This window comes from Adiantum capillus-veneris, chromosome 2 (genome assembly GCF_014529385.1).
Source record: "Adiantum capillus-veneris isolate H3 chromosome 2, ASM1452938v2, whole genome shotgun sequence".
Lineage (NCBI taxonomy): Eukaryota > Viridiplantae > Streptophyta > Polypodiopsida > Polypodiales > Pteridaceae > Adiantum > Adiantum capillus-veneris.
Genome location: NC_140932.1, coordinates 145,678,092 through 145,704,537, shown reverse-complemented (window position 1 = coordinate 145,704,537; position 26,446 = coordinate 145,678,092). Strand labels below are relative to the sequence as shown.

Here is a 26,446-nt window from a genome sequence, read left to right as displayed (position 1 = left end):
AATTTTCACCATACATCACCAAGGAGGGAAAGAGCTCTCCACTCTCAGAAACATTAGCATTATCCCATCCATAAGGGAGACATATGCTCCCCAACTCCAACGAGAATCCTTTGTTAGTTGCTCTTTTTGGCACACACAAATCCTTGATGGATTTCTCGACTTCTAATGCTGGCTTGCTACATGCATACAATCAACTTGAGGATGCACACACTTGACTTGGAGATCCTGTCAAAAGCTTCTTTCACCCATGCCGATCCTTGCAACACTACTTTAAATTTTACAAGTGCTACTGATGCACCAGCTCTCCTTACAAAAATACAACCAGTGCTATGTTCAAAAAGTCACCAACTCCATCTCAATAGCCCTTTGAGATGCCTATAACTTGAGTTGGATTTATTTAGCGCCGCTCTATTTTTAGACACCATGGTTGCTAATTTTTTAACACTCCTGTTCTTAACTTGTTGCTAGCATTTTTAGACTATCCAGTGTGACCTTTGATTTAAGTTCCAATTCTATTCAACTCAATTAAGATCTCCTTACACACTCTCAAAAACTTTTATGTTCGTATAGAATCAAACCACTCAAAGCTACCCTACAGTTCAAATCAACTTGCAAGTGTACACTAACAATACTCTGTGTTGGCTTCAAGGCTCTACCAAACTCATAACAAAATTGAGGTAAAATAGTTCTATGCCGAGTTCATGCAAACTTCAAGCTACCATCTGTGGGCCCAAGCCAACCACGACTTTGATACCACTTGATGCGGCTATTACACGAGAGAGAGAGAGAGAGAGAGAGAGAGAGAGAGAGAGAGAGAGAGAGAGAGAGAGAGAGAGAGAGAGAGAGTGCCATGGATGTGGGGGGATCTCTATAGTAGCAAGCATGCAACTCTTTGATTTTATGTATAGAGATTACAAAATCTCTATACCAATAGTAATATCAAGTGAGGTTAGTGTACATGGATGATCGGTCATGTCTGTTGGCCAAGGCACAATGGCCCTTTACCAACAAAAGGACTTTCTTTGTCTCTCTATTGCTTTAACCATTACCATTGAGGGGTTTGTAGACAATAGAATTATCTCTCTCTCTCTCTCTCTCTCTCTCTCTCTCTCTCTCTCTCTCTCTCTCTCTCTCTCTCTCTCTCTCTCTAAGCTCCCTCCAAAGCTCGCTCCATACCCTTACTCAACTGACTACATTGCCAAAGTCGCAATCTGCCATCCCAAGGTGAGTAGCTTGCGATAGGGAGGGAATCTTATGGGAACAAAGACAAAGTTACAGCTTGCAAGCAAGCACTACCCACAATAAGCAAGGAAGAAAACTGTGAGGTGCTCACGTGGTGTGCATGCAATCTCAACTTCAATGCGCACTCTCTCTTTCTCTCCAATGGAGGACAATAGCAACTCGCACACAATCTCTTCTCTTCTCTCTCTTTATATGACGGGGTGCTGCTGTGAACACCTCCATGAAATTAGTGCCACTAACTTAACTGTTGTTTTACATAGCTCATGTCTAGTGACACGATCTAAAAGCATAAGATAGTTGGAGGGGTGGTTTGCCTCAATATTACATACCACATGGTCTTAAATGAACCCCAAGCAGTGAGATCTAGGGTGTTGAAGTGGGCACAAGTAAGGTGATGCATGAGATACGTTCGATGGGTCTGAGTTTACTTTTGCTTTAGGCAATTTACAGCAAAGTGGCAATGGGAGCAACAAAATGCACACTCTCCCATGGGTAGAGTGTTGGGCTAGCTTTGGGGATGTCGTGGATTCGTAACCCGTATGGGAGTGGGTTGATCAATGTTGTCAATTTTTTTTGGAATGTTTGGAATGTAGGCTCGTCTCAAATTTTTGTCTACTGTTTTGGGGTTCATGTCGTGGGTCCAAGGCTCGGGTGGGAGGGGGTTGGTCAACGTCGTCAATCTATACTATATATTAAGGAGACTGGTTTTCCAGTGCCACGTGTCAAAGTTTGCTGCATCCGGTGAGTTCCGGTTTATATGAGTGAGGGGGAAAGGGGGAGAGAGAGAGGCCGCCGAAGGCGGCCGACCGTACTAGTGTTTTTTAGGATCATAGGTTCACCTATCTCCTCACCTGCTGTCTTGGACTCCATGGTAGATAGTGTCGCGTGCGCACACACACACACACCATGTTTGAAACATCATGGACCAAATAAATTTCTTTATTGTTACCGCAATGTTGAAACGAAGTGGCGACTGGCATGCTAGAAAAAACGGTCAATGAAGAAATGGGACATTCAAAGTAAACCTGTCGTGGGATAGATTCTCCGCTGTAGGTCTATATTGCTGTGAACTATACTATATATTAAGAAGACTGGTTTTCCAGTGCCACGTGTCAAAGTTTGCTGCATTCGGTGAGTTCCGGTTTATATGAGTGAGAGGGAGAGAGGGAGAAAGAGAGGCGGCCGACCGTACCAGTGTTTTTTAGGATCATAGGTTCACCTATCTCCTCACCTAGTGTCTTGGACTCCATGGTAGGTAGTGTTGCGCGCGCACACACACACACACCATGTTTGAAACATCATGGACCAAATAAATTTCTTTATTGTTACCCCAATGTTGAAACGAAGTGGCGACTGGCATGCTATAAAAAACGGTCAATGAAGAAATGGGACATTCAAAGTAAACCTGTCGTGGGATAGATTCTCCTCTGTAGGTCTATATTGCTGTGAAGCGAAGTTAACCATTATTCATGCCCATGGTCTTGTGTGTGTGTGTGTGTGTGTGTGTGTGTGTGTGTGTGTGTGAGTGAGAGAGAGAGAGAGAGAGTGAGAGTGAGTGAATGAGAGTGAGAGTGAGAGAGAGAGAGCGAGTTGGCCCGCAGTACATAGCAGGGAAGCATGTCGCAATGCCCGAATGAAGAGAATGCAGCCAGGAAACTCGAGGTCGCCATTACTCGGCGGACTCATGTGCTCCATCAAAGCAAAAGACACGTAAGTTTCTACCTTGCCTACGCAGCTCTTTCGAGAAACTATCATCGTCCAATCTCTCTCTCTCTCTCTCACACACACACACACACACACACACACACACACACACACACACACACCATTCGGATTGCGCAGCTCTTTCGAGAAACTATCATCGTCCAATCTCTCTCTATCTCTCTCTCTCTCTCTCTCTCTCACACACACACACACACACACACACACACACACACACACACACACACACTCGGATTGTGCAGGTGTTTTCACTTGGTTTAGAATAAGAATGTATTAGCAGACGTTTCTGCATGTATAACTTTGCTTTTGAAAGATTCTTTCGCATGCCGCTTACGCAGAACGTTAAAACTAGCATCAGCAGCAATGGGGGGTATTTTGCGAAAGCACAGAGCATGGCAAAGAAAACTGATAGAGTCTGCTCATTAAAGCAAGTGGGTGACATCCATGCGAAGCATCCAGCTGCTTCTTTCGGCAGCCATAAGGAAGAGCATGCGCAGCTAGGTTCTGCCAGTAAAACAACTGTCAAAGTTCAGGATTCAACAAACGCTTCAGAAATACATGAGCTGAAGCGGAGGTTACAAACTGCAAATTTGCAGATTGCAGAGGTTGTTGCTCAGGTGCGATGTACAATGTCGTGCATGTAGAATGTAATTTCAACTTAGACATTTTCTCAATTGCCTCATTCCATGTGCAATAACCTTGTGATTCTAAATTGCACGTATGATTTCCGTGGATGAGTTGTATAACAGAGTGCCATCTTAGTCAGAGATGTTGAATGTGCGGCTAGCAAGAAGATTTCTGATGCCTTACGGAATGTACAAGTTGCGGAGGTGAAGCAGGGCTCAAGTTTGTTGGCAAACATGCAAATCAAGAGGGGCTTCGACCATGTTGGTGCGAGTACAGCGGAGCAGGAGCTAGCTGCAACTCGGCAGGAGCTTGCAGAGTGTAAATGCATGGTTGGCCTGTCTTTGCCTTTCAAAACTACCCTAGCCTGTAAATTGTTTAGACCCTTACATACTATAACTAATTGTTGAGGTGCTAGCAATGTTTTTCATGACGATTGTGTGGTTTCATCTGAAAAGAGAAATTTTGAAAATGTTATTTATCCCTTGACTAGCTTGTAAATTTGTTCTTATGGTTACATACAGTAACTGATTGTGTGGGTGCTGGGTGTCTTGTATGCAGCAATGCTTTTATGAGTATTTTGTGGTTCCCAAACTTAGAAGTAATAGTAGTTATCATCTCACTTAGTTAATCTCACATCACTTCTCTTCTGCCTAGTCTTCCCTGTGACCAACATTATGAGTTTGTAGCTCAATTACGTCAATTGGATGTAAAGTACACGTTTTATGGTGAGACGAGCATGAGTTGTACTGTAACTCTCTCAATATTTCGGCTCAGTAAGAATTAATCCGGCAACCGCTCTCACAAAATTGTACTTCTCCACCTGCTGGGTCAATATTGGTGCATGAATTGGTTTCATGCATGGGTTGAAATGGGCAGTCAGCCCATATTTTGGAGTCTGATCTATATAAGCTGGCACCAATCAGCTACTTGCTAGTTGGGTCATTGACTGTTAGGAACCATCACTGGCTGTATTTGAGGCTTAGGCTTAAACATTATCTATTCAAAGCACAGTTTTGCATAGGCAACCTATGTGTTCATGGATGAGCATTGTCACATCAAGAGGGGGCTACAGCAATCATAAGGGGAGACTCTCCCAATGAAAAAACAGCATATGTACAATGAGGCTAAATCAGGAGATGGGAGGAGGGAAAAGCCACACAGCTGGACGGTAGTGCCACTTGAGCCCACCCTGGACCATGGTGAAGAAAGGCCCAGGGCGCCAGAGTCGAAGGAAAGCCTCTCTACGCTCTCGCATGCGGTTGGAGCTGCCTTGGAGTCTCTCGAACTGTCCCCTGAGAGTATGGATCAGTTCTAGCCAAAGATCTCGAATTGTCTCTGCTGGTGGTATTGGGCTAGCCTCGAAGATGAGGGAGGAACGGGCCCGCCAGATGAACCAGAGTGTCAGGCCGCAGATGAGCTCCCAACACTCCTCTCTCACTGCACCACCCCTGTGGAGTAAGCTTTGTAGCAGGTTGGAGTGTAGGTCGACCCCCCTGTATCGCTATCATCTTGCTAGTGGAGGATAGCTCAAACTGTAGTGCCGGGCTCGTGAGAGTGGACCAAGTAGCTGCCCCCCATGTGTACTGTCGTGCTGTGGAAAGGGCTGGCATCAGGCGAAGGACACGAAGCCAAACTTGTTGTGCCATAGGACAGTCCCAAAGAGAATGACGCTGGCCATCCACAGGATGGCCACAAGGTGCGCATGCTGCCGAGAGACCACTATGTACAAGCCAGCTCCCCGCTGCTGTAGCTCTATGTGCAATTAGCCACTGGAACAAAGTGACTCACCACAGCTGTCTGGCGTCCCACAACCTCGCCCAAAAAGCTGACAAGAACTCAGTTGAGACCCTTCTCTTGCCAATGAGGTGTTGCAGCAGGACGAGCCTCTCTCCGTGCTGCCAGTATGTGACGTCCCAGATGAACAGTGTACTGAAAGAAAGGAACGCTTAGATGGTTGGTTGAGGTGAAAGGGTCCCGCCAAAACCACTCTCCAGGATCCCATTGAACTCGTGCCAGTGGACAGCTCTCCCAAGCCCACTGAAGCGTTGCCAAGAGATCTCCTATCAGTCGAGGAAATCGGAGGGAGGAGGGGTTGTCGGAGGTGAGGCTGAGGTGGAGGGTGAAGCAGGGACCTCGTCCTGCTGAAGAGGGTCGAAACGACGAAATAGTTACGTGTGGGAACCCCATTGCTGCTGGACTAGAGCCTGGGGACCACTCTAGGTGCTAGGCTGGCGTGGTGGCTCCTGTCGATGTCGACCACGAACCTGCTACCAGCCTACCTCCGCTTGAGCCCTAGGCTCGGAGGGTGGCTCTGCCTGTGTACCTTGTGACTCTGTCTACTGCTGTTGGCCAGCCCTTGGCGGCTAGGGCTGAGCTTGCGGTGTAGGTCGGGGTCTCCTCCGTGGACAGGCCTTCGCAAGATGGCCCTTCTCACGACAAATAAAACACTGATTCGGGAGGCCCGAATACTCCACGCTCTGACGAAACCAACTTCCACTCACCCGAGGCAATAGGATGACCTTCGGGAGAGTGTGGGTGTCCCGAACCAGAACACATACTGTGGGATGCCGGCTACCTTGGCAGCTACAGAGGTTGCTGTGCGAGGTGTCTCCAAGACAATCCCAATCACTGAGCCTATCGTGGAAAGGAGCGGAAGGTACTCCCTCCGCAGGCCGAGGAAGCAGACTGAATGGGCAGATCTGCCTCCTCGACAAGAACGTCGGTAGCTGGGTCGAACCCGTTGCGCCATTGTCGAAAGTGTGCTCGAACTGCTTGGATGGCCAAGGGGCTATCGAAATGACCTTGGACACCATCTCAGGAGTCTCAAACTCTATCTGGTAGTAGCCACGCCCCAGAAATTGAACATCAAGAATCTCGCCCATCTCGGCTAGAAGGCGGGCTTGAAGGAAATCACGCATCTCTCCTCTGCTAGGTTGGGTGCCGATGATCTTGCAGATGACGGAGGTCGCTTGGAGGCGCTCTACCTCTGCGGCTAGGCTCGTTTGCTCTGTCGGTGAGAGAGCAAGTCGGATGGTGGGCTCTGCAGGGTTGGGCGAGGGGGCTTGTGGAGAGTCCCTCTGGGGCGGAGCATGAGCCTCCATTTGTGTTTGTTGCTAACAGAAGAGCGGTAGGGATGAAGATAGCACACCGAACTACGATTGAGCAGCATGGCGAGTCCTTCGAGCAAAACCGGGGGAGGGGGGGGGGGAAGGGTTATGGACTGCGGGCTGTGAGGCAGGTAGCGAGGGGGAGGGGGGGACAAAGTGTGTGGGGGCTGGGGGCAGCGAATGAATGGGGAGGAGGCGGCAATGGCGAGAACGGGTGGCGAGGGGAAGCGGCTGAGAAAGCGCGCTGGCTGGTTGCTGCAGCGCGCAGCAGGGGCAGCGCGAGGGTGGGAAGGGGTTCCACTGTCTCAAAGAAAGCCCCTGTAACTCTGTCACCCACCTGGGTCCACGGGACCCCTGCCGATGGAAAGCAAACTCATGGCGCCTCTCCTTTGTGCTGGCAAGCTCCTGGCAGCCTGCTGCAACTGCTCCTCCATCCAAGGACTGTCTGGATGCTGCTCGTGCATCCTCTGCAAGGAAGCAACGCCCCGTCAGAGATGTTGCTCCTCTCTTGCTGCAGCCAGGCGGGCCGTGGACTCTTGAAGAAATAGCAGACTAAGCTGAGCAAGTCCAGAGCCCACTCTCTCAGCAAAAGAGTCCTGCATGTCTAGGCCCTCTGTCCAAAGAGCCACCACTCGCTCTCTGACCTACATCACATCTGTAAGTTTGTTGCTGCCAAATATATTTGTGGTTTGCTCGAGCTCAATGAAGTCGAGCGAGTCAAGCATCAGAAAATCTATCCAATAGAGCCTCCACTAACATTAGAGGCAATTGTGGGGAACATGTGCCAGAATTTTCAATGTGGAAATGTCCTGAGCCATGGCAGAACTCAGAACACATGTTTGTATTGATGTCACTTTTGAGTGCCTGCCAGAATTAAAATTTTCTTTATTTACAGTTAAATTTGGGCCTTGAAATTAGACATATGTAATAGATTTTTGGTGTATTGAACATGTGCCAAAATTTCCCAGCTGGGAATTTCCTGAGCCATGACAGACTCAAAACACAGATCTTTTGTATTGATGTTGTTGTAGAGTGTGTGTGGTGACTGCATTACTTGCATTTTTCTTAGAAGTTAAATTTGGGCATTTACTGGATTTTCCTAGCAGATATATGTTACAGAAAAAAAGTTTTTGTGCCTGATTTCTGAAGAGAAGAAACTCTCATCTGAGCTTCTACATGCTCTGTGGATTGAAGAAGCTCTTTTCTGAGCTTTCACATGTTCCTGTGTGCCTTTCAAAGTATTATGGGTTAGTCTTACAGCATCCCTCTTCCAATCTGGGCCGCAGCTATTGGCAAATCATGACAGAATCACAACAACTGAAAATACCTTCTATATGATCCTGCGTGTGCCTTCCAGAATATTTTGTGGCTAGTCTCATGGTATGCCTTTCCCTTAAGGAGCGTTCACGGATGGCTAAGGAAAAGGTGTGGATATGTAGGCCTTTCAGACGTTACCACTGAAAAAAAAACAGCCATTTGCTTAACGCGTCACATGGTGAAAGACTACTTAATACTTGGCTTGTAGGACATGTTTGTATGAAGCTGGGCAGTAGACCTTCTGTCAGCGGACAGTCTGCATATATTCTATAGAAACCTTGCTACGAGATTTCAATTTTGTTGCTGTTATAATATCAGCCTGTTAACTTGTGTCCCAGCTTGCTGTTATGAGAAGGCAACTTGATAGAACATCTCGTGAGAAGGAGAAACTGGAGACGTACTTAAGGTCGTCAGTGGAGACATCTCTTAAGGTTTATTTTTATTCACACCATTAATTGATTTTCTAATATGTTTTGGTTTGTTGCTTACTTATGTGCTGCTTACTCTTGCAGCTAGAGAGCTCTCTTGGAAATCAGAAGGCTGTTACACAGTTGGAGCTGCTGGTATGCTCTTATCAGTGTTCTTTAATGTTGTCAGCAGGTTCATTTTTGTTCTAGTGTGCTGTCTTGGTATGACTGTAGCGTCTTAGAAAGAAAGAACTATAGGTTATAGATGTCTTGTTTTTATGTTCATAACATGGTCAATACCTTGCCTGAAGTCCTATGTTGAAAATGGTAGCTTTGGTGTTTCTTAGCAACTGTTAAGAAAAGTCCAATTTTATGCCTAGAAACTGCCTTGTTGAGTGCAAATTCACTGCATTGTCACCCTGAAAAGGGGCTAGTTGCAGGGTTAGACTTTCTCTGAACTTCAAGCCTTGCACTCAAATTCGAAAATTTTTGTAGGACATATTTTTCTATTACAAAGTGCAGTAAAATATGGTTGCCAGCGCTGTATCACAAGCAGGCTTGACAAGGACTCTCTGACTATTCTTGTAGACTTGCTTTGATGCTTTATATCTCCAATGGGTGGTATTTATACAAATGTATGATATAGGGCCTTCCTGTGAACTATCTTCTTTCTAACTCCATTAAACAGAATCAACTTCTACTTTCCAGTATAGTGAAGGGTATTCTAGGAGTACTATGCTCCCTGGATATGTGAGTTTTTACTCCCCTTCGTTTGCTGGAGTAGAGAGAGGTCTAAATAGATGGAGTCTAGAGTAGAAGTGTCCCAATGTGCTTGGAGAGGCAAGCTTGAATAGCACTCAATGAGTGAGTACTCAAGTGTGAGGACAATGGCAGTGATGAGGTTAATCATTACTATGTAAGCATGATGGAGTTGATGTTTATATTGTTGCTGGAGTAGAAAGAAATTTTCGTTTCAACTAACGTTTCATAGAGAACTGGCCTATGAGACAACCATATACAAGGTGTTAGTGTCATCCAGATGTCACACTATACCACTACTTAAAAGAGTTTTCACTGTGATTATAGCTGCCAAAGACTGCATGGATATGTGCGGTATACAATGGCAATGGTGTAGGGGGGTACATGAGGGTTGGAGTAGCTCTGTTCACTGTGGTGCTGAAAGCATATCTATATGCTTGGGAGAGTAGATCAGCTTGAAAATGCAATCCTAATAACCTCCGTCCTCTGGTAATGTGGGTGTGGTAAGGATTCGCATGATCTCCGAAGGGTCAGCAATCCTCTGCTGTCATCTCTTGTGGAGGTGTCTTGGGTGTTCGGCTCTAATGTTAGTATTGCCCTCCTATGCCTGTTAACTGGCCTACAACCAGGTGCTCTTGGATGTCGATTCTCTCTAATCTCCTCTGCTTTTCTTTACTGAGGGTCACTCCCTATTGTCTTGTGCACCTATTGAAATGTCATCTACGCAGGTCGAAAGAACTCTTTGAGCCTAGTCTGTCCAATATGGTCTCTCCCACTCCCTAATGTAATTGCTCTTGATGTGCATTTGTGGGTACGTCTCAAGCAAGAAGCGCCTCAATTATCTGTGATCAGGTGATAGAACTCATCACCATTGGCACGAGAGAGACTCCCTCCCACTAACTAGAGGAGTGGCATATGGCCAATCATTATAGTCTTGTAGTTGGCAGAGTCCATGCAGTCCTTGCCTTGCGTAAAGGCACTATAGTATGCATGGAAAAGTAGCTAGATTCTTGTTTTTGAGGATGTGAGCAATGAAGGATGACAAGGTCTTGGTTGCATCCTAGTTAACTAAGACGATCCCACTTTAGTCAAATTATGGTAAAGATTAATCACCCTCAAAATCTAATATATGGTATGACTATCTCATGTACAATGAGAATGCTACAGGTATTAGGCGTCTATGTAATTATTTGTGCCACTAACCCATCTCCCATAACTCCCTCTCTCTCTACCCTTATTGTCCCTACCATCACCCAAGAACCAATGGTAGTGGGAATGGTGTAATAGACGTGGACACTCCCAAGTTGAGGATCTAATGCAACACGTGAGAAAACTGAAAGAAATGAACAAAACTGCAAGAGAAGAACCTTGGATATTGTACTTTGTGAAGCATAATAATAAAGAAATACTGAAAAGGGGTGCCAGCAAACCCCCTAGTTAACTAAGACGAGCCCATTTTAGTCAAATTATGGTAATGATTAATCACCCTCAAAATCTAATATGTGGTGTGTCTTATCTCATGTACAATGAGAATGCTACAGGTATTAGGCATCCATGTAATTATTTGTGCCACTAACCCATCTCAAAGACTGGCACCCCTTTTCGGTATTTCTTTATTATTATGCTTCACAAAGTACAATATCCAAGGGTCCTCTTCTCTCAGTAGTGCTTCCAAGCTAATCTACGGAAGAAAGGCCCTTGAAATTATAAAGGCCTCTGGCCTAAAAGAAATACATGAAAAGCATCAAATCCAAATGCATCTTGCTCCAAGAGCTAGCTTTGGAAGCTGCTAGGGGAGATGGTGTCAGACCATTTTTTCAAGGGTGGGTTTTTGATGTGAAGGACCATGTTGGTGTGACATGTGGTTTGCAACAAAAGGTGTTGATGGAGTGTCACAATCCTCCTTTTGTTGGCTTTAGAGGCATGAGAGATACTTCTATTGCCTCAGCTCAAGAAAGTTGTGGATGAGTTTGTGCGCAATTGTTTATTTAGTATGTCAGAAGTGAAGTATGACAGACACATAGTGACAGGACTCCGACAGGCTTTATCTATTCCATATCAACCATGGGAGAGAAAAGAAATGGACTACCATCTTCGATCTTCCCAAGACTCAAGGTGGGCATCATGACATCTGGACTATAGTCGATCGATTAAGTAAAGAAGCTCTTTTTGCACCACTAAACAAGACGGTGAAGGCTGTTCACTTGATAGGACTTTCACACCCTCATCGATTTCCAATCGACCATGGGAGAGTGCAGGGATGGACTTTATCTATGATCTTTCCAAGACTCAGAGTGGGCATGAGGTATTTGGACTATTGTGGATAGATTCAACAAACAAGCTCTTTTTTGTACCAGTGAAGAAGATAATGAACGCCAATCATTCGACAAAGCCGATTGTCTCGCACATCTCTGGGTTGCATGGGGTGCCTAAGTTCATTTGTCATATAGAGTCCTGATTTACGAGTTTGTTTTGGAGAGTAGTGTGTAAAAATGTGGGCATTATGTTGAAGTTCTCTTCTTCATTTCATCCACAGAATGATGGAGAGTCAGAGATTACCAACTCAATAGTTTGACTTTTTGAACTGCTATATCCCTGAAAATAAGGCTCAGTGGAAAAGGTATTCACCATTGGGGAGTTTGCTTATAACAACACCGTTCACACTTCGACGGGAAAGGCACCATTTGAGATTGTCGAGGGTAGCAAAAAGTTTTCTTCTATTATGTACACCAAGGACATTTTGTACAGGATTTGGTAAGTAAAGGAGAGTTTCTCTATGCCTCTGAATCTATAGTAGGGAACGGCCCAACTGTCTCTTGTTTCTCAACTCCAATAACTCTTGGAGTGTGGGTTGTTGTGAGAAAAGGGTGCATATCAGGCCCATATGCTCTCATATGCTGGACAGGTACATACAAAGGGCTCCTCACCCCCTAGATTCTGTTTCGTTTGTGTCCATCTGTGTTGTCCACCCAACTGCTGTCGATGGAAAAAGATGTCTAGGTGTAGCCCATGTCTCTCTTATAAATGCAAGAGATCCTGACCGAGACTAGGATCCGCTGAGCGCACACTATGTGAGATGTATGAATGGTGATTGGGTCATATAGAAAACGTGGGAGCTCCTCTATATATCTATGCTTGTGCTAAGGTTAAGGAGGCTTTGTAGGCAGGAGCAGTCTCAAGAACGCACAAGAAAGCAAGAATGGCATAAGAAAGCAACAGAACAGCATTGCCGCAACTTGCAGTTGAAGAACAGTGCTTAGGTGCTTCTTAAATTTGAGAAGGCACGCCTTAGAAAGAAGAAGGGTAAGGATAGGCTTTTGCTAAAGCCAAGTCTAAGATACTCTGGGCCCTTCCATATTTCTGATAAGATCAACGATGTGTCCTCTCGGCTGAAGTTGCAAGATACTTGAAAGATTCACAATGCTTTTCATGTAATACCTTTCAAAGGTGAAGTACCAGAGGCGCAACCAGAGGTAGAAGAAACCGAGAAAATTCTTATACTCTAGAAGGTTCGATCGGAGCACACAAGGACTGATTGCTGGGCGTTCCTGATGTCGTCCCACACAGTCGCCCCCTTTTGGAATCCATCCCTGGAAGTATGGGCCGTGTTCCCATTAGGAACTGGGACAACCGTTGGTCCTCTAGCCGACCCTGCCCGTTTTGGTTCGCGGATCCCCATTCCTTGTCCTTGTCCCCATATGACTATGATAGGTATACTATGTGTGTATATTGTGTTACGTGTATATGTATCATTTCTGTGTATTTATGTATGCATGTCTGTGTGCGCGCGTGCGCTTAGAGTACCTCTGCACGTTTGTTGGGCGGTTCTCTCACAAGCCCTTGGGCTTGGGACGTTCATTCAGACAAGGGTGTTCCCTTAGTGCTTTGTTTTATGCAATTGCTTTTCACCGCTTGCTGTTGCATCCTTAGGCCCTCACTTCCACTGGCTGTTTTGCTCTAGAGCCCTTCTGGGAAACAATTTATTGGACAAACCTATGTTGATGACTCTCTATTCATGCCCAGGAACCAGAAGGAGGATGTATAGTAAGTTACTGCCTCTAAATGAATTTGATTGGCACAAGCTTCTCTGGCTATGGGAGAAATCGTTCCTCAGATGATAGTGCGTTATATAGGATATCCAATCGAATGGAATGTGTTTGCGACATAGTGACACGAAAGGGTTTTTATTGCCCAAGAAACGGAACTGAGTTTCTTGGGTATTTCGGACCGGAAGAGGAACTTTTTTTTTCCCCAAAAGAAGTTGTGGACCTTCTTCAAAGTTCAAAGTGGTCATTGGTAGACCATAGGTTGAAGGTTTTGTGTTTTTGTCCTAGAATATGATCATTGACTTATCTTTCTAGGCTTCTTGTTTTCAAGTATTAAATTAAAAAACCTCGTTTCTTAACCGTTTTTACCTCGGTCGAAACTTCGGTTTTCCCTTTTCCGTTCTTGCTGTTTCTGTTTCGGGTTGTCACTATGGTTTGCAACACAAAAACTAGACTGGGTAGTCGGAACATAAGCCATCGTAATGCATTGGACAATTCTGAGCCTCTATCCCCCAGTCTCACGGTGCCTGGGGTCTCTTATGTGTTGCATATTAGAGCATTTTTGGCGCACATCCTCTCACAAGAAAGGGTCGCGGTTTTTATCCATGGATAAGTTATGCACACCCAAGTGATTGGGAGGCATGAATAACTTGGATCTACGTCGCCATATTCAGGCAGGAAAGCCACGCTCTTGCCTGTGTTGGTGGAACAACAACAAACCTGGACATTCATGGTTTCATATTTAGGCGGTGGTATTGTCACGCCTTCTTTTGGTATTTGGTGCCTCTCCTATTTTGATGTTATCTTTGGTCAGCTTGACGGCCATATTCCGGGATGTCCCTTCGCTTCGTCCCTGGTTGCTGATTGGAAGGCTGTCACCTCCCATTTGTCCTGGCATGGTCGACAGTCCCCGCAAGGTAATTCTCTCCGATTGGAGAGCATCCACTGGAGCAAAGTGTTCTCTCTCACTTCGGTTCAACGCTCTTGTTGACAAGCATACATTCTTTCGCAACAAGAAGGGGTATCCCAGGTTGATCAATTGGTGGATGACACAGGTCAGACTGTGACCCATTTGCTTTGGGATTGGTGTTACTCTGATCTTTCATTAGGCACGTGTCCTTTTCTCTACGCCTTCGTTTCCCCTCCGGAATCTTTCACAGACGGTTTTGGATTTTTGGAGTCCTCTAGCCGCCACAATCTCCGTTTGAGGTCTTCTTTAGTTTGGTCAGATTTTGGGTTATGTGGACCACATGGCACCAACGTAACTCTCAAATGTTTCATGCCATGGAAATTGACCCTTTACCTTCAAATTTTTGCTTGGACAAGCACTTCACTGTGCTCATGATGTGGGAGACATCTCTCTTGAAGCTTATAGGATTTACTTTGATTGTTTCTAGTCTTTGAAGCCTTATGATGCTTCGTCTTTTGTACCTCTTCTTTATTGTGGGTTTTCCCCCATTTGAGGTTTCCCACTTGTAAATACAATCAAGATTTACAAAAAAAAGTGTGTGCATATATGTAGGGATTTACATGTTTATAGTTGAATATCTGATAAGGTACTGCCATAAGGGTCAAGAACTAAAGTTTTTGCTTTGACACAGGCAGCTGAAGATCGGTGCCGAAATGAATCTGCAGGTTCAGTTCAATCTGCAAGGAATGAAACCAAGCATCTTCAAGAACAGCTTGAAGCTGCAATGTTATCTAAAGCAGAAAGTGACTTCTTGTTGAGAGACTGCATTCAAATTTTATGCCATGCACAGAGAGAGCTTTTGCAATACAAGGCGCCAAGTAAATGGCAATGCTCTTTTCAAACTGTTGTGCAAGAGAAATCCCAACAGCTGCAGGAGCTTGCTCAGGAACAGGTATTACTTCTTTTTCTTGGAGTCAGCTTTTGTTAGTTACTTGGAGCATTGATTCTGAGCCGAAGTTCCTAGAAGCATTGTCTTGTAACAGTATGAAATTCAAAAATAGTGAATGGTTTGCTGTCAGATTCTGGTTGTGACTAGTTTGTTATTTCATTTTAAGTTTTATAAAGCCAGTTTGCAAGTTGATCTTTTCTGCCTAAATAGTGTATTCCTATAGAAAGAGTCTAAAGGTTTCACCATTTGATTACAATCATGTTTTGCTTTTAAACAGGCGCAGATACACAGAGAGAATCTTCATGAAGCTGCTGCTGAGAATGCGATTATTTGGACTGTGCTGGAGTGTATGTGGGAAGGAGCTGTTCAATCGTCACTCGAGAGGTCTGAAACTAGATTTTGTTTTCTTGTAATGTGCACAACAACTGCCCTGTAAGGGAGAGAGCTTCATCCCTTGTCTGTTGACTTGTCTTGGCTATTGACTTGTCCCTGACAAGATAATTGCACAACTTCAAGAGGAAGCAGCAATGCCTTTAGTTATGCTACTTTGAAACGAGGGATTTTTGCACGCCCATTATCCCTCTTTGGCTAATTCTCAAAGATGTCTTTTTGTTATGATTGTCCGCCTGCTTGTACATTAAGTCTCCATGATCATAGTTTAACTCAACAGGCAAAGCTTGTTATTATCATTGAAGGCTGCAGCGATGATTTACTTGGGACAAATTTCTAACATTTTGCCAATCATGCAGTCAAAGCCTGTTCGATGTGCATGATGGAACTCCAAAACTTTCAGGAAAATATGCAAGGCAGCTAAGGTCCCGTGTACAAGAGGTGATCTTTTTATCGAAGATTAAATGATTGTGTCACTTTGTAAGGATACAGAAAATCTTGTTGTCTGGTTCTGGTTCATGGGCTTGCTCTAAAATCGAAGTGCAAACAGTTTGAGATAAGGACAAAACTTCGACATTAGCTCATTCATTTAAGTTTCTGCAAGGATATTTCTAGAGACTTAAACAGTTGTTTGTGTTTATTGTGGTAGGAAAAGAGATCTTTAGCTTCTCAGATAAGTCATAGTATTACTCGGTAATCTATACTGATCTTCAAACCTAGCGGGCAATCATCTCGAAACCTCTTGAGGGTGCGCAATTTATAGGGGTTCTTTTTGTTCTAAATTGACTAGGTTGCACCAAAGAGTATCGTTTGTACTACATTAAAACTGCAAATCTGTTCTTGTCTCCTCTTTCCTTTCTTTTTAGGAGAGGAGCGGACTGCAACAAAAATTGTAGATTCTGCTACATTTGGACTGCAAATATCTTCTCGTCCTACTTTTTCTTTTTCTTAGGAGGAGGAAAGATGATACAAGATTTGCTGATCTCCCGAATTTTGTCCTAAATCACAGTGCTTTTGCTCATCAGAAGAGGACCCTACTCCATTGAAAAGCAGGACTCTTTTGGAAACACCAAGGTGAAGGGCCATTCCTCGCTTTCTGATTTTATTGATATTGGGTTGCATTAAAAAAGAAAGAAGTCTATTTTAGGAGGTTATGGAAGTGCCATCTTAGCTACTCTATGCTTTGAGGAACCAAGGCTTTGGCTCCACAAAAACTCACCAGTCAATGATTGTTGTAATCCCTGGGGATAATTGTGTTTAAATCTCGAAGCCATCCAAGAACAAATATCGAAACCATCTTATAATAATCGTAGGGTTGAAAAACCTACTGCAATGGAAAAAACGTGCTTGAAACATACTTAGAACTTTTCAAACATGTGGAAGCAGAGCTTGAATATGCAACTAGCCATAAAAAATTCATTAGTCTGGCCAAGTGTTAAATAAAATTGCCTACAATCTTTATACATGGTTAGCTAAACATGTTATCCGAATCATAAAGTTGTTGCTGAGCTTATCAATGTTCAGCATGCCTTTGAAGGTTTGTCCATTTAGGAAGGATAATGATTTTCCAGGCCTGGCAAAGGTGTTGGCTGGATAGAACCCTGTTTGAAATTGTGTTATGGTGCTTAGCTTGTGCAGAAGGCAAACCTAGCTATCTAGCTAGTTTCACACAATTATGTTTGAGGTTGTGCAATACAATTTGCACACGAGAATTTCCTTTTAATCCTGTAGAATTGTTACTCTAGTAAATGATTTTTTTTTGCTTCTGGATTACGAGAGATTTCTAAAAGAGGGCCTGCACCAGATTTTTCTTGCCATGTTATATTTATTTGCTCAAGTAATTTGTGCAAATATGTATGAGCTGCTTGTTTTTTCTGGGACTCAAAAGCTCATGGTATGTTTTGCACTCAGGTTAACAAACGTAGTAGGTTATAGAGTACCAACGTTTGGGGTGTCACACCCGGAGGACATTTTAAGGCAAAGTTTGATGAAGTCCGAGCAAGAGGTAGTTCTGTTGTCTTATTAAGGTGTTTCGGAAGGTCACGAGTCCTTCGGTCTTACTTATATCATACTTAGGTGGAAATTCTTGGTGACAAAGTGGATGAGCTGAGAATAATACTAGAAAAGATCACCTTGTTACTCGATTGCATCTCCAAATCTAGTGTTACTGGACATGAGGTGAGCTCTCTGGAAGCTTTTACATGTGGTGCCTATGCGTATAAGCTCTTGTCTTGTGTAGTATCTGGTCAAGTCGAGTATGGCTCTGCCATTACACATTATTGCCATCTGTCAAAGTTATTTTCTACATGCAAAAAGATGATGTGTATTTTCTTGGAAGGGTCCTAGCATTTTTTCTTTTGTTTGCTTTCTAATTCATTCAATACTATTATTCCAACACACAAGAGAGTGCACAATTTTCAATTCCAAATGTTAGTTGCATGACTTTGTCTCTGCTTTTTAAGTTTTTTTTTTTTTTGCAAGCAAAAAGATCCTTCCATTAGTTAATAATAACTGCCGGAAGGCTACAAACCACCTCTATGAGAGAGGGCTACATCAGAAACATGGGGAGACTCTCCCAGTGAGAAAAAGTATGTACAACGCGGGCTAGATCACGAGATGGAAGGAGGAAAACACTATCATCTTGCTGGTGGAAGCCAACTCAAAGTGGAGTGCTGGGCGTGTGAGAGTGGACCATGTTGCAGCACCCCGAGTGTACTGTCGAGCTGTTGAGAGGGCTGGCATCAGCCGGAGAACCCGAAGCGAAAAATGTTGTGCCATGGGGGTAGTCCCACAAACAATGTCGCTCACACTCTAAAGGATGGCCACAGGCTGCACATGCTGCTGTGTACCAACCAACTCCCAATTGCTGTAGCTCTGTGTCAGTATGTGTCGCCCCAAACGAGCTGTGTACTGGAAGAAACAAGTCCCTGGTTGAAGAGAAAGGATCCCGCCAGAACCACCCTCTTGGATCCCACTGCACTCGTGCCAGACGGCGGCTCTCCCAAGCCCAAAGCCGCCAATGTCCTGACTCAAGATCGACTCAAGATCTGTTGGCTCAGGATCGATGACACAAGTTCTCCACAGATGCCCACAACTCTAATCCTCTGAAAGCAGCACTCTGCAACTTGTGGTGCCTCTACTGAGACTCTGTGAGTGCCGACCCATCTGGGAGCTGCTGTGACTGAATTAAGCTAGTCTCATTAACCATAGCGGAAATATAGTAACAAGAGAGAGAGTTTTGTTAAGGTGATTCCTTATGAGCAAAAAGAAAGTGCTTGGTTGGAGTCTATAACAAGAAACGACATAACTTGTTAGCTTGGCATGCAAAATAACTTGAAAAAGAGAGAGAGAGAGATCAAGACCGACAACATTTGAGGACCGGATTTACTTGGAGCTGGTCCCCCCTCCAAAAGCACTTTGTATTATAACTTCTCCCATTGAGAGAGACTTGTTTACAATACAATCTTTGTGTTCTTCAAAGCCCAATTGATGCCATGAAGATGAAAAGCTTCATGCACCAAAATTACACTTGCTAGGGCCTCAATCCCAAGACCTCAAACACCTTCAAAGGTGGAGAGAGCTAGCGGGGAGTGACGAAAGAGGATGAAGTATTCTTACAAGGAAGAAGTATTCAAAGTGACCTTAGTTCACTCATAAAGCATAGCATAGCATAGAAATGGAGATGGAGAAGAAGATGAGCATGCTTGTAAGATTGGCACTTGCTTGGATTTGCATTCCATGGTCAAGTGTTGTTGGTGTGGGCTTCTCCACTTTCCTTTGCCTTCAGAGGGAGTCTTCACCTTGTGAGAACGAATTTTCTTGAGGTGCAAGAGAGAGAGAGAGAGACCCATCGACCCTACTCTTTTTGAGTATGCTTCAAGACTAATGGTCCTTGCTGTGGGCTAGCCAATGGATTGCTCACTTCATTTCAAGCAAGAGGGTTAGCATTATAACAAGTGTTCTTAATTCTCTCTTTGACAAGAGAGCTTAATTCTTTGATTAAATAAAGGTAAACTCTATTGGTTCTCAAGGTGGCTATCCAAAGAGATTCAAGGTAGCTCATTGAATGTTCAACCCTCATTGGTCCCGTTGGTAGGCTATGTCACGAGGACGTGGCAACTATTAACCTTAGTTGTTGGTTTCTTTCCAATGATTTTTGTTTAATTTTTGAGACCCTCTTTTTGAAGTTGCAAATGGTCGGACAATGTATGGCCAACGGTAGTTTCACCCGCAGACGGGAAGTTGGGCGGCACTCGAACTCGTATAGTAAAAGGATGTCTAGGCTCAGTTCAAGATCATGTAGGTTCCCCCGTCGCACTTAGCAAGTTGGTGGATACTAAGAAGTGAACTCAATAAAGGCCCAATGCCAAGGTAGGGTCACCAAAGGAAAGTACCCGACAACTGGTCTACATTGCATTTTTGGATGCGGTCCCAATGCGGATAGATGGTCAAATGGCCAGTGGGAGTCCAACGGAAGCATCCCCTAAAATTTAGGAAATTGCTATTTTGGACCATAAAATCTCTTCGCGTCATTACTCTCGGAATGACAAGGGGAACATTTTAGAACTCTGCTGTAAAAAGTCCATTGGGCAACCGGTTGGGAGATTTTTAAGCGGGACGCCCAAATCGGGAAATTGCCTGTAAATGTGCCAAGTGGCACTTTCTGGTGCACTTTCCTCATGCAGAAGAAGAGGGCGCTCGATTTCTAGCTGGGAAGGCCTCATTTGCAAGTTGTCACAAGTTAATAGCTATTGATTGCAAGCTCTCCCTCTCATGTACAGTGTGGTGCAAGAAGTCATGTCATGCACACCTCATACTGCTCTCTCTCTCTCCCCCCTACGTGTAGTAATGTGATGCCCCACAAGAGGGCTCTTCATTTGACTCATGTATAGTTGTGAGGTCTTATGCGTTTTCGTCGAGGCAAGAGCCTCTCTGAGTAGGAACAGGAGTAGCTAACTGCTCCTCCACAAGCAGGCACCGGTGAGGGTGATAACCTCACCGTACAGGTGCGTTTTCAGTACTGGTTATGCGCGATTGTTTTTCAGCCATACAGATTTCAGAACCATTGGGAACAATGCCACAGTGTTAAGGGATAGTTCAGGGATTGTATAGGGCTAACAACAAGGCGAAAACGAGTAAATACAGCGTGCTGAATTTACTGTTTTTGGGTAGAAAACAGAGGGTTTATGTCAGTGGAAGTGAGTTCTAGCAGGGGAATCGGTTTCGGGCAAGTTTTGGGGTTGATATGTTGCCGAAATTTTGCTATTTGCTAGAACAGGTGGTATCTAGCTGAATACAGGTAAAGAATTCCCAGGACTCTTCTTTGCACGTGTACATGATTTTTGCACATGATGTCTCAGATAATTGTCAGTCAAATTTCTTTGTGTTAGATAAAGAAAGGTCAACATTTATGCGAGAGTTTAGTGATTGTTTTTCTGATTCATTACCGTCGCAATTGCCACCAGAGAGACCCGAGGACCATCGGGGATAGATTTGGTGCCAGGGTGTAGTCCACCAAATAGACCACCCTACAAGGTTAGCGCGGTGCAGCAGAAAGAGATTATGGGCTAGGTTGAGGGGTTATTAGAGAAGGGGCTGATCCAGCCTAGCTCCCTAGTGCTCCTAGTACAGAAAAAGGATGGCTCATGACGCATGCGTATTGATTACCGTACGTTGAATGAGAATATTACCAAGAATAGGTTTCCTATTCCAAGGATTGATGATATTCTCGATCGTTTAGAGGGTGCTGCAATTTTCAGCAGGATAGACCTTAAGAGTGGGTACCATCAGATTCGTATAAGGTCAGAGGATGTGTACAAGACTCCGTTTAGAACGACATTTGGTCTCTATGAATTTTTAGTGATGCCGTTTGGTCTAACGAATGCTCTTGCACGTTCTACAGAATGATGGACCGGCTTTGCCGCTCGCATCAACAGTTTGTTGGGACATTCTATTATGACATGATAGTCTATTTGAAGAATGAAGAGGAGCATAGACGTCACTTGACCATTGTGTTCGAAGAGCTGCGCAGTCAGAGGCTACTTGCCAATCCTAAGAAAAGTGAATTCTTCTTGGAAGAGATCCACTTTCTTGGTCACATAGTTTCAAAGGATGGTGTCAGAATGGATCCCGCAAAGGTTGAAGCTATTAAGACATGGCCAGACTTGAAGATTGTGTACGATGTTTAGAAGCTTCTTGGGATTGTGTTCCTACTATACAAGGTTTATTAGGAATTTTGCAGAGATAGCATCACCTCTTCACGCTTTTCAATAGAAAGAGGTCACTTTCAGATGGACCCAAAAAGAGATTTCAGCTTTTAATCTCTTAAAGGAAAAGTTGACTTCAGATCCAGTAATTGTTTTGCCAGATCTCAAGAAGTCATTTGTGGTCCAGTTTTGTAAGGATTTTTGACAGTTACAAGAGGGGCAACATCATGAGCACTACCTCCTCAGAGATGATTTTATGATGATGCATGTCAGACTTTGTGTCACTAGGCCATTGCGGCATAAGGTCATGGAAGAAAGTCATGTCCCCACCGTATGCAAGGCATCGTGGTATTGATGCGACAGTTAAAGCGGTAGAGACTTTCTTCTATTGGCCTACCTTGAGGAGAGATGTGGATGCCTTTGTCCGAGCATGTCTGATTTACCAAAAGGTCAAGTTTGACAGGCAAAAGGCACCAGGGTTGTTACAACCATTGCCGATAACGGATAAGCCATGGGAAAGTATTGCTATGGAATTTATGTTTGATCTTCCAAGAACGCCAACAGGGAATGATGGTATATGGACCATTATTTGCAGGTTCAGCAAGCAGGCCCATTTTATCCCTGTTAGGAAGAAGATAAAATTTTTCAGATGGCACGCTTGTTCATGTACAATGTGTTTAAGTACCATGGAATGCTACAATCGATTGTCAGTGATCGTGATCCTCGCATGACAAGTTTGTTTTGGAGAGATTTGTTTGAGAACATGGGCACTACGCTCAAGTTCTCGTCTTCGTTTCATCCACAAATTGATGGACAGTCAGAAGAGGCTAATTCTACTGTCTTGGATCTATTGAAATGCTATGTGCCTGATAATAAGGGCAAGTGGGAACAGTATTTGCCTATGCTTGAGTATGCATACAACAATACGGTGCATTCGTCCACGAACAAGACACCTTTTGAGATTGTTGAAGGTGGCAAAAAGGTTCCTCCCATTTTGCATACAAATGACAAGATCTTTGAGGTAGATCAATATGTTGAGAACATGGATGAAATGTAGAAGAAAATTAAGGTTGCCTTGGAGAAGACTCGGGCAAAGCAGAAAAAGGTACCCGATCGTCACCGTTGTGAATCGTTGTTATCACCCGGTGATTGAGTTTTACTAAGGTTCGAGAAGGCAAGGTTAAAGAAGACGAAGGGCAAGGAACGGATGTTTCCTAAGCTCAGCATGCGTTACTATGGGCCTTTTCAAGTGCTTGACAAGATCAGCGATGTGGCTTACAGGGTGAAATTACCTGATGCGTGGAAGATTCACAATGTGTTTCACATGAGTCTTCTTAGAGCCTTCGTGGGTGATGTGCCATAAGATATGCGAGATGAGGATCAGCCAGAAGTTGAGGAACTTGATGAGATCCTAGTACCTAAACAAATTTTGGCACATAACGATAGAAAAGTTGAAGGACAGATTGCAAGATGCTACTTGGTGAAGTTCAAGAACTATCCACCTATGGATGCGAAGTGGATGGAAGAGCATGAATTATCAGAGTCACCAAATGTATTGCAGCTTTACCTTGGAGCCTTTGGGTTATAGCCTACTTATGCCCCAACCCAATGTATGATAGAGCTAGCACATCAAATGTACATATGAATTCAGTGTAATAGATGGAAATGACAAAAGTATGAAGGTCTCATTAAGTCGTTTGTATCTATGTGTTACGACCTTTCTTGCGGATACATGCGATGATAAAAGAGTCCTAACAACACAAGATCATCAACGGCGTGTATTTATGGTATGCAATCGAGGACGTTTGCGATTTCAAGAGGGGGGTATGTCACAAGGACGTGGCAACTGTTAACTTGTCACGAGGACGTGGCAATTGCTAACTTTAGTTGTTGGTTTCTTTCCAATGATTTTTGTTTAATTTTTGAGACCCTCTTTTTGAAGTTGCAAATGGTCGAACATTGTATGGCCAATGTGAACGGTAGTTTCACCCGCAGATGGGAAGTTGCTCGGCACTGGAACACGTATACTAAAAGGATGTCTAGGCTCAGTTCAAGATCATGTAGGTTCCCTTGTCGCGCTTAGCAAGTTGGTGGATACTAGGAAGTGAACTCAATAAAGGCACAATGCCAAGGTAGGGTCACCAAAGGAAAGTACCCGACAACTGGGCTACATTGTATTTTTGGATGCGGTCTCAGTGGGGATAGATGGTCAGATGGCCAGTGGGAGTTCAACGGAAGCATCCCCTAAAATTTAGGGAACTGCTATTTTGGACCATAAAATCTGTTTGTGTCATTACCTCCAGAATGACAAGGGGAACATTTTAGAACTCTGCTGCAAAGTCAACTGGGCAATCAGTTGGGAGATTTTTAAGCGGGAAGCCCAGAGCAGAAAATTGCCTGTTGTAAATGTGCCAAGTGGCACTTTTTGGTGCACTTTCCTCAAGCAGAAGAAGAGGGTGCTCGATTTCTAGCTGGGAAGGCCTCATTTGCAAGTTGTCACAGGTTAAGAGCTATTGATTGCAAGCTTTCCTTCTCATGTAGTGTGGTGCAAGAAATCATGTTCTGCATACCTCACACTGCTCTCTCTCTCTCTCTCCCCTACGTGCAATAATGTGATGCCCCACAAGAGGGCTCTTTATTTGACTCATGCACAGCTGTGAGGTCTTATGCGTTTTTGCCGAGGCAAGAGGCTCCAAAAGCATGCACCGGTGAGGGTGATAACCTCACCGTACAAGTGCGTTTTCAGTGCTGGTTATGTGCTGAAATTGGACTGTTTTTCAGCCATACGGATGCCAAAACCATTGGGATAAGTGCCCCACTGTTAGAGGACAGTTCAGGGACTGTTTAGGGTTGAAAACAGGGCAAAAACCAGTACTTACAGTCTGCTGAATTTACTGTTTTTGGGCAGAAAATAGAGGGTTTATGTCAGTGGAAGTGAGTTCCAGCAAGGGAATTGGTTTTGGGCAAGTTTTGGGGTTGTTATGTTGCTGAAATTTTGCCAGAACAGTTAAAGAGTAAAGAAATACTGAAAGGGGCGCCAATTTTGGGGCCTACAGGTTGTCGGCGTCTGCTCGGAGCATTCTAGCTTCCGAGCTGTGTGTGTGCTTTAAGTGGTGTTGACTCCCGTCTCGCAGGTTACCTTTGCTAAGTTCTCTCTGTGTGTTTTTAAAGCAAAGAATTTTGGGTGAAAGCCAAAGCCTACCTCCCTACGGGCCGGTTTCAGGCTACCCAATAAGATCAAAGCTTGCTCATGGGGAACTCTATTCTTATTGATTCTCTTTGTGGGCTATCCAATGAAATTTAATTAAGCTTGTTGAAGGAATGCTTAATTTTCATTGGTTTTTCAAGATGGCTATCCAATAGAATTGGGCTTGCTTGGGAGCAACATAGCTAGGTGCTTAACATGTGTTCTTTACACCTTAAGTGAAAGGGGGAAAGTTCTAATGTGTGTGTCTTCTCTCTCATCTCCCTACAAGGGGCTCACCTCATGCAAGTGGGGGGTGCAACTTGGCCATATGGGGTCCATAGCAACCTTATTGAATGGTCTAAAATACCCAGAGTTGGTAATAGACTTTCCCATTAATCCTAGGTCCAATGGACTCTAGAACTATTCTTTGAGGCTTAATGAAGCTTCATCGAGTTCACATTGCTCTTGATGGACTCTCTCTCCTCTTTTTCCCTTATTGAGATAAGTTCAGTAGCACATATTAATATTCTGACTCTTGCTCCCTTTACCTTCCCAGTAAAGCAACCACAATCGGTGGTGGATAGCACGTGGAAACAGCGACACACAAAAGAAAAAGCAGGGAGGCAGAATTGCGCGGGCAGCGAGAGGGAGGGCAAACGTTGGTGTAGGGGCAGGGAGAGGGAGGGAAAACGTCGGTGTAGTAGACACGCACAGATGAGAATGAGAATGAGAATGAGAGAGAGAGAGAGAGAGAGAGGAGGGGGGAGGGAGGTGAAATGAGATGAGATGTTATATTAACGTCTTGAAAAGGCCAAAATGACCTATGAGACCAAATGGTTACATCCATGCGTGACTCTAGTACAGTGTGCGTGTGTGTGTGTGTGTGAGAGAGAGAGAGAGAGAGAGAGAGAGAGAGAGAGGGAGGCCAATGCTTCGGGAACAGGTTGCTTCTCCTATGCCCAGTGTAAATGTGAAGGATATGATTCTACTTATCACAGTTAGGTGTACCTGCCCCATAAGGATTGAATTGCTCGAGCATTTGTTGTTGCCCATGTTCCTCAGGACACTCTTCGGTGGTTTATTTTTCAAGAGCTGATCTATGTATTTTTGTTTTGTTATCTTCCGTGTGTGTAGCAGACTAGGGTGCTCATGAGGAGGATTATTGAACAGCTGCAAACGTTTGAAAGCTGACTTCATCTATATGGGGAGTTCATAATGACCACCAGTTGTTGCAAAGTTGATGCTACTTTCTCTGCCATCTACGAAGATGCTGCGTAGGACACGAGAGAGTGCAAATTTGCATTGTAGCTTGCGCATCATCCCATTCTTTGTACAATGGATCACCAATAATAATAAGCTGTTGTCCAATTTGATTGCTTGCCGACCAATTTGTACGTTTTCCTTTATTGGCAATTTTCACTCACCTGCTTTGTAGCCTCACATTTCTCCATGCATCTCGAAATAATATTTAATTCTCGAAAATTTGTGAATGTTCAAATATAAAAAGTATTTAGTGCTCAAATAAAAGTTGACGAAAATTACCAAAATGCCCTTGAAATTGTGCCGATGACCTAATC

At 44.2% G+C, this 26,446-nt stretch overlaps 1 protein-coding gene across 5 annotated transcripts; it reads left to right on the top strand.

Moving 5' to 3' along the window:
* The first annotated feature begins 2,671 nt into the window (after positions 1–2,671).
* Positions 2,672–26,257, top strand: LOC147463805 (uncharacterized). Of its 5 annotated transcripts, none has more exons than XM_086491205.1 (12): positions 2,673–2,952; positions 3,303–3,581; positions 3,714–3,920; positions 8,354–8,446; positions 8,528–8,578; positions 14,829–15,089; positions 15,364–15,470; positions 15,836–15,917; positions 16,486–16,550; positions 17,388–17,481; positions 17,553–17,654; positions 26,004–26,257. In XM_086491205.1, the coding sequence occupies exons 1-12, from the start codon at positions 2,860–2,862 to the stop codon at positions 26,058–26,060; spliced, it is 1,491 nt and encodes a 496-aa protein (XP_086347331.1). In that variant the 5' UTR covers positions 2,673–2,859; the 3' UTR covers positions 26,061–26,257. The 5 variants fall into 5 exon arrangements, 4 of the variants coding, with proteins under 4 accessions (XP_086347359.1, XP_086347346.1, XP_086347331.1 ...); XM_086491213.1 differs by having other exon boundaries at positions 2,675–2,952; positions 26,007–26,257; XR_015185389.1 differs by lacking the exons at positions 16,486–16,550; positions 17,388–17,481; positions 17,553–17,654; positions 26,004–26,257 and adding exons at positions 16,126–16,224; positions 16,343–16,479 and having other exon boundaries at positions 2,672–2,952.
* Positions 26,258–26,446: the final 189 nt, after the last annotated feature.

Coding starts and splice junctions, on each gene's coding strand:
- LOC147463805 (XM_086491205.1), top strand. CDS start 2,860: ATGTCGCAATGCCCGAATGAAGAGAATGCAGCCAGGAAACTCGAGGTC. Junction 8,579..14,828: donor TTACACAGTTGGAGCTGCTG/GTATGCTCTTAT, acceptor GCTTTGACACAG/GCAGCTGAAGATCGGTGCCG. Junction 15,918..16,485: donor TAAGGTCCCGTGTACAAGAG/GTGATCTTTTTA, acceptor CCTAAATCACAG/TGCTTTTGCTCATCAGAAGA.